At 41.0% G+C, this 15,394-nt stretch overlaps 1 protein-coding gene across 3 annotated transcripts in view; it reads right to left on the minus strand.

The window, feature by feature from the left end:
• The window catches only part of eipr1 (EARP complex and GARP complex interacting protein 1), a 226,433-nt gene that overhangs the window by 173,738 nt on the left and 37,301 nt on the right, over nt 1–15,394 (minus strand). For all 3 annotated transcript variants that reach the window (XM_030443726.1, XM_030443725.1, XM_030443724.1), the window contains exon 4: nt 13,316–13,472. In XM_030443726.1, coding sequence (XP_030299586.1) covers nt 13,316–13,472 — 157 coding nt within the window. The remainder of the gene's footprint in view (nt 1–13,315; nt 13,473–15,394) is intronic.

The following is a 15,394-nucleotide window of genomic DNA, read 5'->3' on the forward strand; positions in this document are numbered from 1 at the left end:
AATTTGAATTTATATTTTAATGTTCAAATATGTGAAAGTATAACACAAATGCCATTAGCATGTAGCTGAAAACCCAATTTGGAGAAATTTGGGGCTCATTATGGGTATGTGTTGCACAGATCTTTGAGGAACACGGCGGCCGATGTTATCAACCGCGGGGGATGAGGGTCAGGGTGGCCGGTTTGGGGCGAAAGAGGTTAGAACCCACAGATTGCTGTTTGTGGCTATATTATTATATCAAAAAATTGTGTCAAGATCTGGACTCAATTGAAATGCCATTTGGCGTTAGTCAAATTATCTTTTGTCCCCTGTGCATTCTAACCCTCTGTTTACTCCCTCTATTAATGGTCGGACTTTCGCAGCTGGAGGATCATGGATAGGGTGAAGAGCTCTGTCACCTGGGAGAAGCTCGGAGTAGAGCCGCTGCTCCTCCACATCGAGAGGAGCCAGCTGAGGTGGCTCGGGCATCTGTTTCAGATGCCCCCGGGACGCCTCCCTCGGGAGGTGTTCCTCCCGCCGGGAGGAGACCCCGAGGAAGACCCAGGACACGCTGGTGTGACTGTGTCACTCAGCTGGCCTGGGAACGCCTTGGGATCCTCCCGGAAGAGCTGGAGGCAGTGTCCGGGGAGAGGGAAGTCTGGGTGTCCCTGCTCAGGCAGCTGCCCCTGCGACCCGGCCCCGGATAAGCGGATGAAAATGGATGGATGGATGGATGTAATACATTTTCCACAAACGTAATAGCCGCTGCCAAACGTAACGGGCGATTTCCCACAAATGTAATAACTATTACGTTTGCAGGGATGTGAAAATCTTTATTGTAATACCTTCCCACAAATGTAATAATACAATGAATAATGGTCGTTGTGGTGGTTTTCTGGCATATAAATATCTAGTTTAAACAGATTTAGTTCTTTGCATAAGCAAAATGCTTCTTGTTAATGAGGATCATCTCTCTCGCTCACCGCCATCCGAGTGCTGCGCATCACTGCGTTTATGTGTTCTCATCAAAATGAGTCGGAAGCAGCAGCAGCCCGTTCCTAGATGTGGTCTTACACGAAGAAAATGAATTTTGGCCTATTTTGGGTTTTTATGCATTTCAGAATTAATACAATCTCAGCTTTAATATATAATACATATACATATACAATGCCAATATCATTAATTGGCCGGATCAACATGATTAAGATGACTATTTTACCAAAATTCTTGTATTTGTTTCAGTCACTCCCAATACCATTGCCAAAATCCTTTTTTAAAGAGATCAATAGTGCATTTTGTAGGTTTATCTGGAACAACAGAAAACCTAGACTAAGACTTAGATTATTGTATTTGCCATATGAAAGGTGTGGATTACCGATGCCCAGTTTACAGTGGTATTAATGGGCCGCCCAGCTGCGCAGTGCTATGTTTAATTTTGTCACACACTCTCCTCCAGCATGGGTTTATACTGAACAAGCATCAGTATCTAAGCTGCCATTAAGCCTATATTTATATTCAGCAGATTTTAAAACTTTAAAGAAAAAAAACAACAAATCCCTTCCTTAAAAACTCTATTGATATATGGTTTAAAGCTCATAGACATATTGGTGATACACCCCCCATTTCTCAATTCTCACCTATTTAGAATAATGCGCAGTTTACTCCTGGCAGGGCAGATGGTGGTTTTCAGGTTTGCGCCGACAGGGGGGTGCAAAAAATTGGAGACCTATATGTTGAGGGCACTTTACTAACATTTAACGACCTTTGTTTGAAATATTCAATTCCAAAAAAACACTTTTTTAAATACTTACAATTGAAGCACTTCATATCATCAAAGCATCACCAGACTACACATGAGCCACCGCTGTCCTGCCTTGAGGGCATTGTGTTAAAACACATGAATGGGAAACGGCAAATCTCTACACTATATACAGCACTTATTTCGCATGATGAGGAATCCAGTCACGATAGAAGGAGGGCATGGAGTTTAGATATTAAGGAAGCGATTGAAGAAGCTGAGTGGGTGACAGCTTGTTTAAATGCTCAATCACAAACCATTAATACCCGAATGAAACTGCTACAACACAAGTGGTTAATGAGGACATACATAACCCCTGAAAAACTCAATAAATGGTCCACTGGCATTCCAGATACATGTGTGAAGTGTATGACTGAGAAAGGTACTTTAATTCATTGTGTATGCGAATGTCCTAAGATGGTAACTTTTTGGACAATGGTTGCCCGCACTCTAAGTAGAATCACAGGTATTGAGGTACCCTGCGTAGCAAAACTTTGTATTTTAGGGATATACCCAGATTGCTTTGCTGTTAACTGTAAATGTAAGACTCTAATCAACTTTGGCCTCCTGCAGGCCAGGAGGATGGTTGCTCTATCTTGGAGAGAGACTGCCATCTCTCTAAACCAAGATTGTGTAGAGGAAACTTCAATGTGTGTTACATTAGAAAAGCTAACCTATATAATTAGGGGTAAAGTGCAATAATTTGAAGAGGTGTGGGCACCCTTAATGGACTTTCTCAGGCAACAGTAAATTATAATTATCTGTAAGGTGATTGAGTGTGACTTTTTTTTTTTCTATTCTTTAATGTTTTTATTATTGTTATTTTATTGTTTTTTTAATATTTATTTCATTCATGTCTTTATTTTACTTTTTGCACGTGTGTGTGTAGGCAGCAAGGTCTGCCTGCATCTCATTGTGCAACTAGTGTTGTATGTGTCGATGTGTTTTGTATTTCCTTATTGAAAACCAATAAAAGACATTGTTTAAAAAAAATAAAAACTAGGTTACAACGTGATGCGTTAATTATTCTATATCCTGTTATGGTTTCCATGTTAATCACATGCATTAATGCGTAAATTTTTTCTACAGTCTATGGTTAATACGTTAAAGCGAAACTCTCGCCAAAAAGCTACCAAGGCTTTATTTGGGATTGAATATGAGTCAAACCTTCGTGTAAAAGCATAATTGCGACGAAAGAGGCACTTTTAAGATTTACCGTAGTTTCAGTTTTGGGCACGTTCATTTTGAACGGGAGTGCTAGGGGCATGACATGCTAGCATCAAAATCGCTATTTTTGGAACACTAAGAAGGCTCGACAACATGAAACTTTGCTCGTAGCATCACTAGGGTCTCTACTAATGAACAAGAGCATTGTGAACATTGTTTGTGTACACAGAGTTTATGAAAAAGAAAGTTTTTGAACTACTCACGTTAGCTGCTGCTCAAGCCAGACAAAAAGTGTCAATCCCCGAGTGCGACCTGACAGGCACGCTTGAGGAGCGGTTCACCATTACTCTCCTTTTTCATAAACTCTGTGTACACAATGTTCTCAATGCTCTTGTTCATCTGTAGAGACCCTGGTGAGGCTACGAGCAAAGTTTCATGCTCTATCGAGCCTTCTTAGTGTTCTAAAAATAGCGATTATGATGCTAGCGTGTGGTGCCCCTAGCTCTCCCGTTCAAAATTAACGTGCCCAAAACCTAAACTATGGTAAATCTTAAAAGTGCCAAAAATAAAGTTCCCAAATAAAGCCTCGGTTGCTTTTTGGCGAGAGTTTCGCTTTAACTTTGACAGCCCTACATTTTATATAATTTAGTCTGTAAAACCGCTAATTGAGCTAAAGTAAGCGGTTAGCATAAACAGAGTGTTAACGTGCAGCATTGGCCTAAGTTATTTAAAAAGTCTTAACTTACTTTTCATGTGAAAGGGTTAGGGAAAATCTGCAAATCTTTTTTGCAAACCTTACATAACGCCACTCTTTGATTCGGTCGTCTTCTTAACCATTGTTTATAGTTATCATTTTCAAGTCAATGCTCGTTAAAACGGCAGCCTCCCGGTATTTTGTCATCTCCTGCTGTCTCTCTTCGAAGGGGGCGTGGTTACGCGGAGAGTGGCAGGTTGCAGAGAGGCCAAGCGGAGCGCAGGCGAAAAAATCTCCACATACGGTTCTCTTACTAATTTTTATCCTCCTTGTGATAAGCAAGCTATCCAGTCTGATCCCAATTTTGTGAAAGACACAAAGTTATAACGTCAAGCACTTTCAAGCACTTAAACTAAAATCCAAGCACTTTTCAGACCTTGAAAACACAACATTGAAATTCAAGCACTTCACAGGATTTCAAGCACCCATACAAACCCTGTATCTACCAAAGTCCTCCAATCACCCTTAGTAGGCCTATTCTGTGTCCTGCCCGCTGTTAACCCACTGCCATCCTACTTCATTGAACTGGTGGCTTTTCTCACATTATTAGCGAGGCGTGTCACTGGCCACTGGCCACTGGCATTGGAAGAGCCAGTCTGCCCCTTCCCACACCCTTTTGATATTGGATGCTTCATCCTTTATGAAATTAGAGAAAATCAAACACTCCCTCCGTGGCTCCAACACATTTTTTTTTTAATTTGGCAACCCTTTCAAGAGCATGTCCAGTCACTTCAGCTGGATGCTCCCCCCACTGGATAAACGGCCCCCTGAACTGCACCTTCTTGTGGCTCCTGGCTGGGTCACGTTTTCTCCCTGTACTAGCAGCATATAGTATGTCTCGTTTGTTAGTGTCTCATATGTGTCTTGCGTTTGTTTTTTTTCCCCTTTGTCATGTTTTTTTCTTTTTTGTTTTGTCTTGTTTAAATTTTTTTCCCCATTGGTATTATGTGTTTCCAGGTTTGTGATTCTATGTGGATATTGACGAACTTTATCCTCTTGTTTTAAGTAACACCACTTTCTGTTATTAGTGCTTACCTCACCTCATCCAGTGGTCTGTTATATCTTACTCACTCAGATGTATATAAGGGTCTGTGTCTACTCTTTTTGTCGAAAACTCAGTAAATAAATCATATTTAAAATTAAAGCTGCAAGCAGCGATGAACGGGCCCATCGCAGTCCGCGCGCATCGTAGCATGCTGCCTTCGGGGTGTGCCACGTAGATGTCTTCAGGGCAAGACCCTCTACATGTTTGAGCAATTTGGAGCGCCCCACCAGATGTGATGTGGGTGAAAGCATTTGATAAGTCGTGTCCACAGATGCTACTTGCAAATTTGTCAAATGGCCAAGGAGGAGTTGGAAAAAGTAAGTTTATAATTTTTTTCACAGAGCTTTAGTGGCTCTTGGGGAAGTAGTCACCTGGGTTTCATGTCATTCAGACAGACCAATGTGGAGACACTTTGTGTTTTAAACAAAATGTACAGGAAGTTATTTAATAACTTGAGTATTGTTTGGAATATCAACATTCTTTTAATAACTTTTGGTCAGGAGAGTCCACAGATGATGTGTGCAAAGTTTTGTGCAAATCGGTGAAATGGCCTGGGAAGAGTTCGAAAAAGTAGGTTTGCAACATTTCGCAAATTCGATTCGAATTTCGATAGTCCAAACAATACTCAAGTTATTAAATAACAACTTCCTGCAGATTTTGTTCCAAACAGGAAGTGATTTATATCTCCATATTGGTGTGTACGAATGACATGAAACTCAGGTTCCTACTTCCCCATGAGCCACTGAGGCTCTGTGCAAAATTTTAGTGGTGTAGGCCATGCCCATTTTTGTGGTAACTTTCCATTTGCAAAATTGTGATGAATGAAAAACTTACTTTTTAGAACTCCTCCTTGGTAATTTGACAAGTTTGCACAAAACTTTGCATGAAGCATCTGTGGACCCTCCTGACAAAAGAATTTTGATAGACCAAAAGACGCACAAAATATAAAACAACAAATTCCTGTACATTGTGTTCAAAACAGACAGTCTTTTTTTTATAATTCTCTCTTTATTTAGAAAGGCAAACTTCCATCACATATATAAATTATAGCCATAGTCATTCAAGGACATAAGAAAGGATGGATGTAGAAATTTAAGTGCGTTATCCATACTGCCCTTCTGGGGTTTTCTTTTACAGACCACTAATTTCCAGTTGAGTACAATTAAAACAAACAAAAAACAGAACAGAATCGGGGAGCGCACCTCTTCTGACATTCAAAACATTACATAAAAAAAAATGTAAAAGAGAAAAAGGGGGGGGGGTCAGGTTCATCCAAAGTGCATTCAAATGAAATCAGATCTAATTGGTTTTACATACTCAGTCCATTTGGTCCAGATCTTATAAAATTTTTCTTTTTCAACTCTGAGGGAAAAAGATATCTTCTCCATAACATAAATCTCATAGACAACTTCGATCCATTCATCAATGGTGGGAGGTTCTGCTTTTAACCATTTCCTCGTAACAGATTTTTTACTGGCCGCCAATAGTATAGCCAACAGTTTTTTGTCTTTGACGTTCCATGTTTCACACATTATATTGCCCAAATACATAGTTTCACATTTAAATGGAATGTTTACATTAAATACATTATTGATATGTTTGTGGATCTCTTCCCAGTAAGGTCTTATTGCCTGGCAGTCCCAAAAAATATGGAAATGGTTGGCTCCATTAGACCCACAGAGTCGCCAACAAGCATCCCCGTTGCCTTGATAGCGTTTCTGAATGGGTGTGATGAAAAATCTTGCAATATTTTTCCAACAGAATTCCCGCCATGTGTTTGACCCAGTTGAGCACCATTGTAGCTGGTTTATCTTCTCCCAGCTCTCTTGTGTGATTATTACCCCTGCTTCCTTTTCCCATTTCTTCTTTATGTGTTCTGTATTCTCTTGTTTAGATAATTGTATGGCATTGTATAATTTGGAGATAATTTTGTTGCTCGATCTGGGCTTAGTTAATGATAAAAATACCTCCATAAACACTGACTCACCTTTTCCTAACACCTCTTTAAGATTTTTGTTAAAATAATGTCTCACTTGCAGGTACCTAAAAAAATCATCTTTTCCCAGACCATGGTCCCTCTGTAGGGCTTCAAAACTCTGAAATGCCCCTTTGTGGATAAATGAATGATAGGTAGATAAGCCTTTTGTGATCCAAATCCTAAACCTACCGTCTGTTCTGTTCGGTGTAAAGTCTGAATCATAGGCACACCACCTTATAATTTTAGATGTGTCCTTTAATCTGCAAATTTTGATTATTTCCTGCCAGGATTTCAGATAACTGCCTGTTATAGAGTCATCTGGGATCTCCTGTTCTCTTTGTAATTTGTTGTCACTTAGTAGGGCCGTTATCGGGACTCCCTTTATCATCGTACCTTCTATTTCTTTCCATGCTGCAGCATATGTTGATGAACATAAGCAGATCAAAGGTCTCAGTTGGGCTGCATGGTAGTATTCCTGTAAGCAGGGAAGGCCCATTCCTCCCTTTTCTTTTCTTAATTGCAACGTCTTAAATTTAATTCTGGCCCTTTTCCCTTGCCACAGATACCTCGCTATTAATCTGTCCCATTCTAAGAACTGCTTAGGTGGTATTTTGACTGGCAAACATTGAAAAAAATACAGCATCCGTGGAAGAATATTCATCCTGATTGACTCTATCCGGGAACTCAAACTTAAAAAGGGAATAACATTCCATCTATGTATATCAGACTTTATCTTTGAATTTAACGGGCCGTAATTGATGTCATACAGTCTCGTGAGGTCCTTAGGTAATGAAACACCCAAATATTTGATGGACTCAGCATGCCAATTCCAATTGTACATATTCCTAATTAAGGACGGAGGGTCATAGTTAAATGCTAGTACTTGAGTTTTATTAATGTTAATTTTATAACCTGAAACTAAACCAAATTCGTCCAGCAATTTCATCAGTTTTGGGAGTGTCTGTGTAGGCTGTGTTATACTTATCAATAAGTCGTCAGCAAAAAGAGACAGTTTCTGCTCTCCAGATGTCATTTTTACCCCCTTTATCTCTGGCCTCTGCCTAATCAATTGACTCATGGGTTCTATAAACAAGGCGAAAAGGAGCGGCGACGCACAACACCCTTGTCTCGTTCCTCTTTCCAGAATGAATGAATTAGTTAAATCTCCATTGATTTTAATTCTAGCCGTTGGTTTGTTGTATAGTGCTGCAAACGTGTCTATTATAGTTGTATGGAAGCCAAATTTTGAAAGTGCTTTATATAAAAATGACCACCTCACTGAGTCAAATGCTTTCTCTGCGTCCAAACTTAAAATCAGTGTCTCCAGTCTTTGTTGTGTAATTTGTCTCATAACGTGCAGTGTTTTCCTGATGTTGTCTTGGGTCTGCCTTTGTCTGACAAAGCCAGTCTGGTCCTTGTGTATTAATATTGGTAATATCAGTTCTATTCGTTTAGATATTATGGAGGTGAATAGTTTATAATCATTATTTAGTAGACTTACAGGACGATAATTTCCACATTCCAATTTGTCTTTCCCCTCCTTAGGTATGATCGTAATCATTGCCTCCCTCCATGAGGGGGGGATGTTTTTGTTTTCCAAAACCCAGTTGAATGTCTTTTGTAATGTTGGGATTAGTTGATCTTGCATTGTTCTGTACCATTCTGTGGGAAACCCATCTGTTCCTGGAGACTTCCCCCCTTTCATTCTTCTAATTGCTGATTGAATTTCTTCTTTTGTTATTTTAGATATTAATTTTTCGTTTTGTTCCTCTGTGATCTTTGGTAGATTTATCTGGGCCAGAAAGGCATCAATCTGGTTGTCATTACTTATCTGTGGTTGGGAATATAGTAATTTATAGTATTTTTGGAAGCACTGTTGAATTTTCTCCGGACAAGTTTCGATTTCATTTGTTGCGGAGTTTCTTATTTTATGTATAGTTCTATCCGCTTGTTGTTTTCTTAACCTATATGATAGAAGTTTCAATGATTTTCCACCCATCTCATAGTATTGTTGCTTTGTAAAAAGGAGTTTTTTTTTAATTTCCTGAGTATTTATTTCATCTATTTCTTTTTTCAATTTTATAATCTTACTTTTGTTGTCATCTTTGGGGGATTTTGCGTGATCTTTCTGTGTTCTCTTCAAGTCCTCCTCTAATTTTTGGAGTTTTTGTTCTCTAATTTTCTTATCGTATGAGGAGATGGCTATTATTTTGCCCCTAATCCCTGCTTTTAATGCATCCCAGAGAATGGGTGGGGTCACTTCTTCATTATCGTTATTTTCCAAATACATTTTAATTTCATTTTTCAATTTATCTTTAATAACTGGGTTGTTCAGGATGTTTGAGTTCAGTCTCCAAAGAGTGGATTTCTTATTATTATTCAGATGGACAGACATATAGATGGGACCATGATCTGAAATAGTACTGGGTCCTATTTCACAATTATCCACCCTGAAAAGATCTCCTTTATGCATAAAAAAGTAATCAATGCGTGAGTAGACATTGTGAGCGGACGAGTAGTGTGAATAATCTCGGCTCGTCGGGTTTATCTCTCTCCACACGTCCACAATCCCAACTTCACGCATCCAAGTATTTAATCTTCTGCTAATGTTTTTTGTATCAGATTTCCCGTTTGATGAGTCAATTTTCGGATTTAATCGGATGTTAAAATCTCCGCCACATATTAAAATCCCCTGACTTTTTGTTGTCATTAAATCAACTACATGTTTATAGAAGGACCAGTCACTGCCCGGAGGAACATACACGTTAAGAAGACTTATCACAATACCTTCTATTTTGCCTGTAACCATAACAAATCTGCCTTCCTTGTCCTTATGTTCTGATATATGTTCGTAATGTACAGCACTGGATATCAGAGTCGCCACTCCTCTCCGCCTCCCCGACCCATGGGAAGAAAAGTAAACATGTTTAAATCCTGATTTATTCAATTTAGCATGTTCAGAGTCATTGAGGTGTGACTCTTGTAGGAAGGCTACTTGGATTTTATCTTTCTTTAATTTTGATAGGATTTTCCCCCTCTTAACTGGATTGAGTATTCCATTTATATTAAATGATGCTATTTTTAAAGACCTGTTTTGCATCTATGTGATTCCCCCCTTCATCTCACTCAAAAACCTGGTGCGCTTCCCCCTCCCCGCGAGAACTGGCAGGGAATAAACAACTAACATATTGATAAACATCAAACTGAACACAAATTGTCCGTGTGACTCCCTATGTAGGGGTCTATTAGTCTGACCCTGTTGAGCCTTCCAAGGTGGCTCGAAGGGAAAAGTCTCCCTCCTCAGTCCGGAGGGAGAGGCCCTTACCTGCAACAGTCGCATGGCGGAAAAAAAGAAGGAAAAATCGAAAGTGAAAACTAGCCCCGAATGAAACAGTCTTTTCAACAGTGGATTTCCACCACTAATTACAGTAATGGTACAAAACAAAAGAATTCACAATTAACTCCGCCGTCCTCGAGCTGTGAGTTAGATCCTTTAGGTCCCGGAGGGGGCCGGTGATGGTCTCCTGAAGGCTCGGAGCTTCTCCTTGTAACTTGAATCCCGCCCGGCTGTGCCCCTCGTTGCTCGTCTGTCCACTCTCCTCCAGGTCAGCCTCTGCACCTGCTCCATGAGCGTCTCCGGAGGTCTGATGGTTGTCACAGTGTAGCCTCTTCTCAGCAGGTCCTCTGATGCCTCCTCTATAGTATCATAGGTTTTGGTTCCGTCGTCGTGTCTCACGCGCAGCCTGGCAGGGAAGAGGGTCCGAAACTGAACTTTATTTTCCTTCAGCACTTTGCGGATTTCTGTAAAGTCTCTTCGTTTCCTGAGTATTAGAGGTGGATAGTCGTGGTCCAGGTTTATGCGGTTTTCTTGCCAGGTAAACCCCTTCCTCTGCCATGCCTTGCGAAGTAATGTCTCTTTTGTTTTAAAACTTAAAAACTTAATTACAATGGAGCGCGGCGGAGCATCCACCGGCGGCTGCGGTCCCACTGAACGGTGGGCTCTTTCAATCTGCAAGTCGTGCATGTCATCAGTCAGCTCGAGACCCTCACGGAGAAGATTTTCCACAAATAAGACCATCGTTGTTGAATCCTTCTCGGATCCCTCCGGCACCCCATAGATCCTTATGTTCTCGCGTCTGGAGCGACTTTCCAGATCCAGCAACTTTTCCTCCAGCTTGGTGTGCAGCTTTAGCATATCCACGATGACTTCTTCTGTGTTTTGAATCCTCTCTTCTGCTTTCCCAATTCTCCGTTCTGCCTCCTCCAGTCTCGTATTCACCTTTACAATTTCTTCTTTTATCGTCTCTAATTGTTCTTTATTTTCTTGGCGAAACCCTCTTAGTTCGCACAGAATCAGTTCCATGTCAGCCATGTCAATACACTGCACCGCGTTGTATGCTAGCTTGAACCTGTTCGCTGCTAATTGTTGCTGCGCCCCGTCTTTCTCACCCGCTCGTCTTCGGGCGAATTTTACTGCTCAAAGTGGTGATATTGCTCTTCTCCCCTTTCTGAACGCTTTTTGCAGAATGATTTACTTGGTTTGTTTGGGGGAATTTGTCTAATTGCTCTGGTTCAACCGGGAGCTCTCTCGCTATGCGGCCATCTTGAGGGTGTTCCAAAACAGACAGTCTTTTGTGTCTTCACCAAATACATTCCGATTACCACAACACTTTTGCTAATTGTGTTCCATGGCCCGATGAGGGTTTGTGCAAAATTGGGTGCAAATCGGCCAATAGGTGGCGCTCTGGTGGCAGTCTAATTACTGTGAATGGAATTAAATGGGAAAATCTTCAAATCCTCTTCAAAATGCATCGAATTTCAACCTCTCCTTGTCCCTCATACTTTGAGCTACAGACACCATTCCAACTGTTAAAGAGGCAAAAGACCTTTATTCAGATGTAGGATTTACACTTTTCGCTGTTGAAGCCCCAGAGCAACAAGTACTCCAGCAACTCCCCCATAAGCCACAATGTTAATTTTGAGCCTAAATTTCTGGAGGAGAGCAGACGGTACCCATTTTGTCTCTCACTCTTCCGCCCTTATTTTTCACTCTACAGAAATAAAAAAGACATCACACAGTTCAGCAATGTCTCCTGTAACTCAACATATAAATATTTTGCTGATAACCATTAAATTTTTTTCAAAAATCGCAGAACTTTGGGAGGCGTTTTCTCATTCATTCTTATGGGGACATCTTCAACTTTGGCTCTTTTACTGCTCCAGCATATGTGCAGCCAGAGAAACTGTTCACCTTTTTAAGCTCTTTCAGCCCTCTTACTTTTCAGCCAGGGTTTCCCCTACATGTAATTGACTGTGGCGCACCGCCACAGCAAAATAAAAGTCGCCACACCTCATAAATTCAGGCATAAATAAATCCAGTGTTAGAGAAAGGAAATATTTTACCGTTGTCTTCCACCGCAGTCTTTGACGTTAACTAGCATGTTGGATATTGAGCTTGATAATTAGCTAGAGGATTAAAATGGTCACTTAGAGCAGAGTCCTGCACGGGTCACCACATCGGACCCGTTTTCCGACAGTAGCACAAATTGCATTCCATACCCGAGCCAACCCGCTATAAATTGATACTGACGCCCTAAGGAAAATTGGCCGGACGCAATTTTTAAAAGTGAAAGTAAGACAGCATGGGGAATGGGAGTTCAGGGAGGGCGCAAGCACACATGAATGAGCTCATATGAAATATAAATGCTTATTATTTGTGTCGCTAATAATGCCCCTAATAATGACACTGTCAGCTTTTCTATCTTTTCAGCTTTTTCAAATATTCATCTTTCTGCCTTTTCAGCGTCTTCACACATTCAGCTTTATGTTAAACTGGAGTTCTCCAGTTTAACATAACTGTTCAGCTTTCAAACTGTTCACCTTTTTAAGCTGTTTCAGCCCTCTTACTTTTCAGTTTCACTGCCTGAACATGCATACATTATTTCATCCCAGTGGGAGCAAGCCACCAAATTATAAATGGAACGACTTCCTCAACGGAAGGTGCTGCATGACCGAGCCCCGATGTCAGCATGCCACAACAACAGCACACCCCTGCGTGGACTACGAGAGCCCATTCATCACTGCTTGCAGCTTTAGATAAACATCATTTTGTCAAAACCTGTGAGAATGATGATAAGCAGAAGGACTGGTTGTTATTTTATTGAGCTGTGGCCATTAAAATCAGAAAATGTAATCACAGAACCACAACCTGAAAAAGACAACATTTAAGACCATGTTTTTTAACCCTGTTACTGGGGCACCACTGCCCTGCACGTATCCCTGCTCCCACACACCTGATTCAAATGATCAGCTCATCATCAAGCTCTACTTAGGCCTGATAATGACCCAATCAATAAAACAAATCACATGATCATACCAAAGCAATTTTAATCACTGTGACCAGTCTCATTGTATATTAGTCAGTGAGTTTTTTTGAGTTCAGATCAGGCAACATTTATTCTAAAACTATTAAATACTCCATCCTACAAATATGTATGGGATATAAAAACATATAATTTCACACACTGTGGACCTAAAAATAATTGCACTTGCACTGTGAATGCAACTGTGTAACTGCGTCCTCGCAGCACCTACCAGGCAGTGTTGCTGTGGGTCCTGTCGTCTAGGTGACAGAGCAACTCTAGGCTTTGGGGGTTGTGGACGGAGTCGTCAGGTGACTCATGGCTTCCTGTTTCCCAATCAGAGGGCATTCGCCATACTGCCGCACAGGACACCACCCTGCTGTCACTGGCTGTAGGGAGCACACAAAGAAAACACACACACACACACACACACACACACTTTGTAAGAATATGTGTGTGTGGACAGGCACTAATGTGGTGATATGAATATGCTTCACAAAAAATCCAGATCACAAATTAGTTATTTTGGCACATCTACACCAAAGCTAGAGCTGCTAATTATGTAAATGTTGAATGTATACAGTAATTGGACCAAAGGTTTAAGGCTGGAGGGTATAACCAATCACAGAGCGAGAAAGGGAGAGAGACAGAAAACAGAGAAAGCAAAAGAGCCTAATTTCTTTTTGGTGTAGATATTAACAGTGTGTGGGCTATGAAACACTGGCGCTAGGCCTATTTGTCAAATTAAAAAGCAAGGTGGTGCAAGTGCACAGGCTCGAGTGGTTTTAGACATTCTTGCACTTGGAGTAAGTGGGCGAGCAATCATCTTGAACAAAAGCCTTTTCTTGCTCTCATATTGGAGTGCCGGTGGGAGGCGGCATCGAAACACTACATGGAAGCCCTTTTGTATGTGTGTTTATCATGCTTGTGTGTATTTCTATGTACACATTAATGTGCGCGAGTATGTTGTGTCTCCACTAGTGCGTAGTGGGCTGTCCAGCCTGGTCTAGAGTTGATGAGAGGATGGTCAAGCGTGGTGTCTACTAGGGCTGTAACGATACACATATCGAAGCTGAAATCGCGACACTAAGATCCATGAACCTGTCTCGTGCTGTGAGAAGGCAGAATCGCGACACAACTACCAGTCCATATCCAGCCCTATGAGCTGTAAGTAACACCACATTAACACCACAGCGGTTGTTCGCCAATTCTCCGCCATTGTTCGTTCACACAGAGTGAAACACCGCTGTAAAGACGAACCGCTGCGTAATTCACACAGAAAGCCGGCGCTTCGGCTCCTAAAGAGACGTGACGGTACACGTCATGATGATGACGTGTGTGTGCTTTCAAGTGTCTCCCCTGTCAATCAAAACCCGACGGAGGCTGTCTTCTGGGGTAAAGTTCACTGAAGTCTCAGTCCAGAGGACTGACCGTTGCAGAGAATTTTTTTCATCATAAATACTCAGTGAGTTAAAGTTTTTTTTGCCGGTGACAGGCGCTGTTTATCGGGCAGAAATGTGACGAGGAGTCGGTAGGACGGGCGGGAGGAAGGACGCTTCTCCACGTACAGCTGCGGTATTTTTCCTTGTTGCCAAAGACAGTTACAGTTACTACGTTAGACCATCAGATAGACACGCCCTCCACAATACTATCAGACAAGTATCATATACAGAAGTTATTGAAATGTTACATATGCAGGAGCAAGCACAGTAAGATGGAACTTCTGTACCCATGCCGTGAACACTGTGTTTAAGCACAAAGGTGACATCATCCAGTGTTTTGTAACCATCAGGAGAGTTTGAGCCTATCACTGTGCGGGAAGCTGGAGGGTTTGTGAGGCTACTGGAGGATTATACTTTCAGCTTCTTCCTGAAACTATTTCATTGCATCATGCTTTGTGTGGACATTTAAGGTTAAATGACTAAAGAACAGCTGAAATTCCTTCACTTTTGAGTGGCGGGCTTTCTCCACCAGTGGCCAGTGCTGCCTTGCTAATGGATACAAACCTCAATACAACAGTCTGTAGGGTCACACAGTGCACTCTTGTCATTATTTGTTCTTTATATAGATTGCAGGGACTTGAATTCTGAGTTTGAAGGTGCTGTTTAAAATGGCAGGGCAATTTTGTTTACAATAAAATCATTAAAATAAAAGCAATGCTTTTAATAATTTGTCATTTGTAGTTTGCTTTCTAGAAGAAGAAAAAAAAATCTACTCGGTGTAAAAAAATTGGAGATTCAATGTTTATGCCAAATCGCCCAGCCCTAAAATGTATGTATGAATTACTGTAATTCGCTTTGGACAAAAGTGT

Source organism: Sparus aurata, chromosome 16 (genome assembly GCF_900880675.1).
Source record: "Sparus aurata chromosome 16, fSpaAur1.1, whole genome shotgun sequence".
In the NCBI taxonomy this organism is placed as follows: domain Eukaryota; kingdom Metazoa; phylum Chordata; class Actinopteri; order Spariformes; family Sparidae; genus Sparus; species Sparus aurata.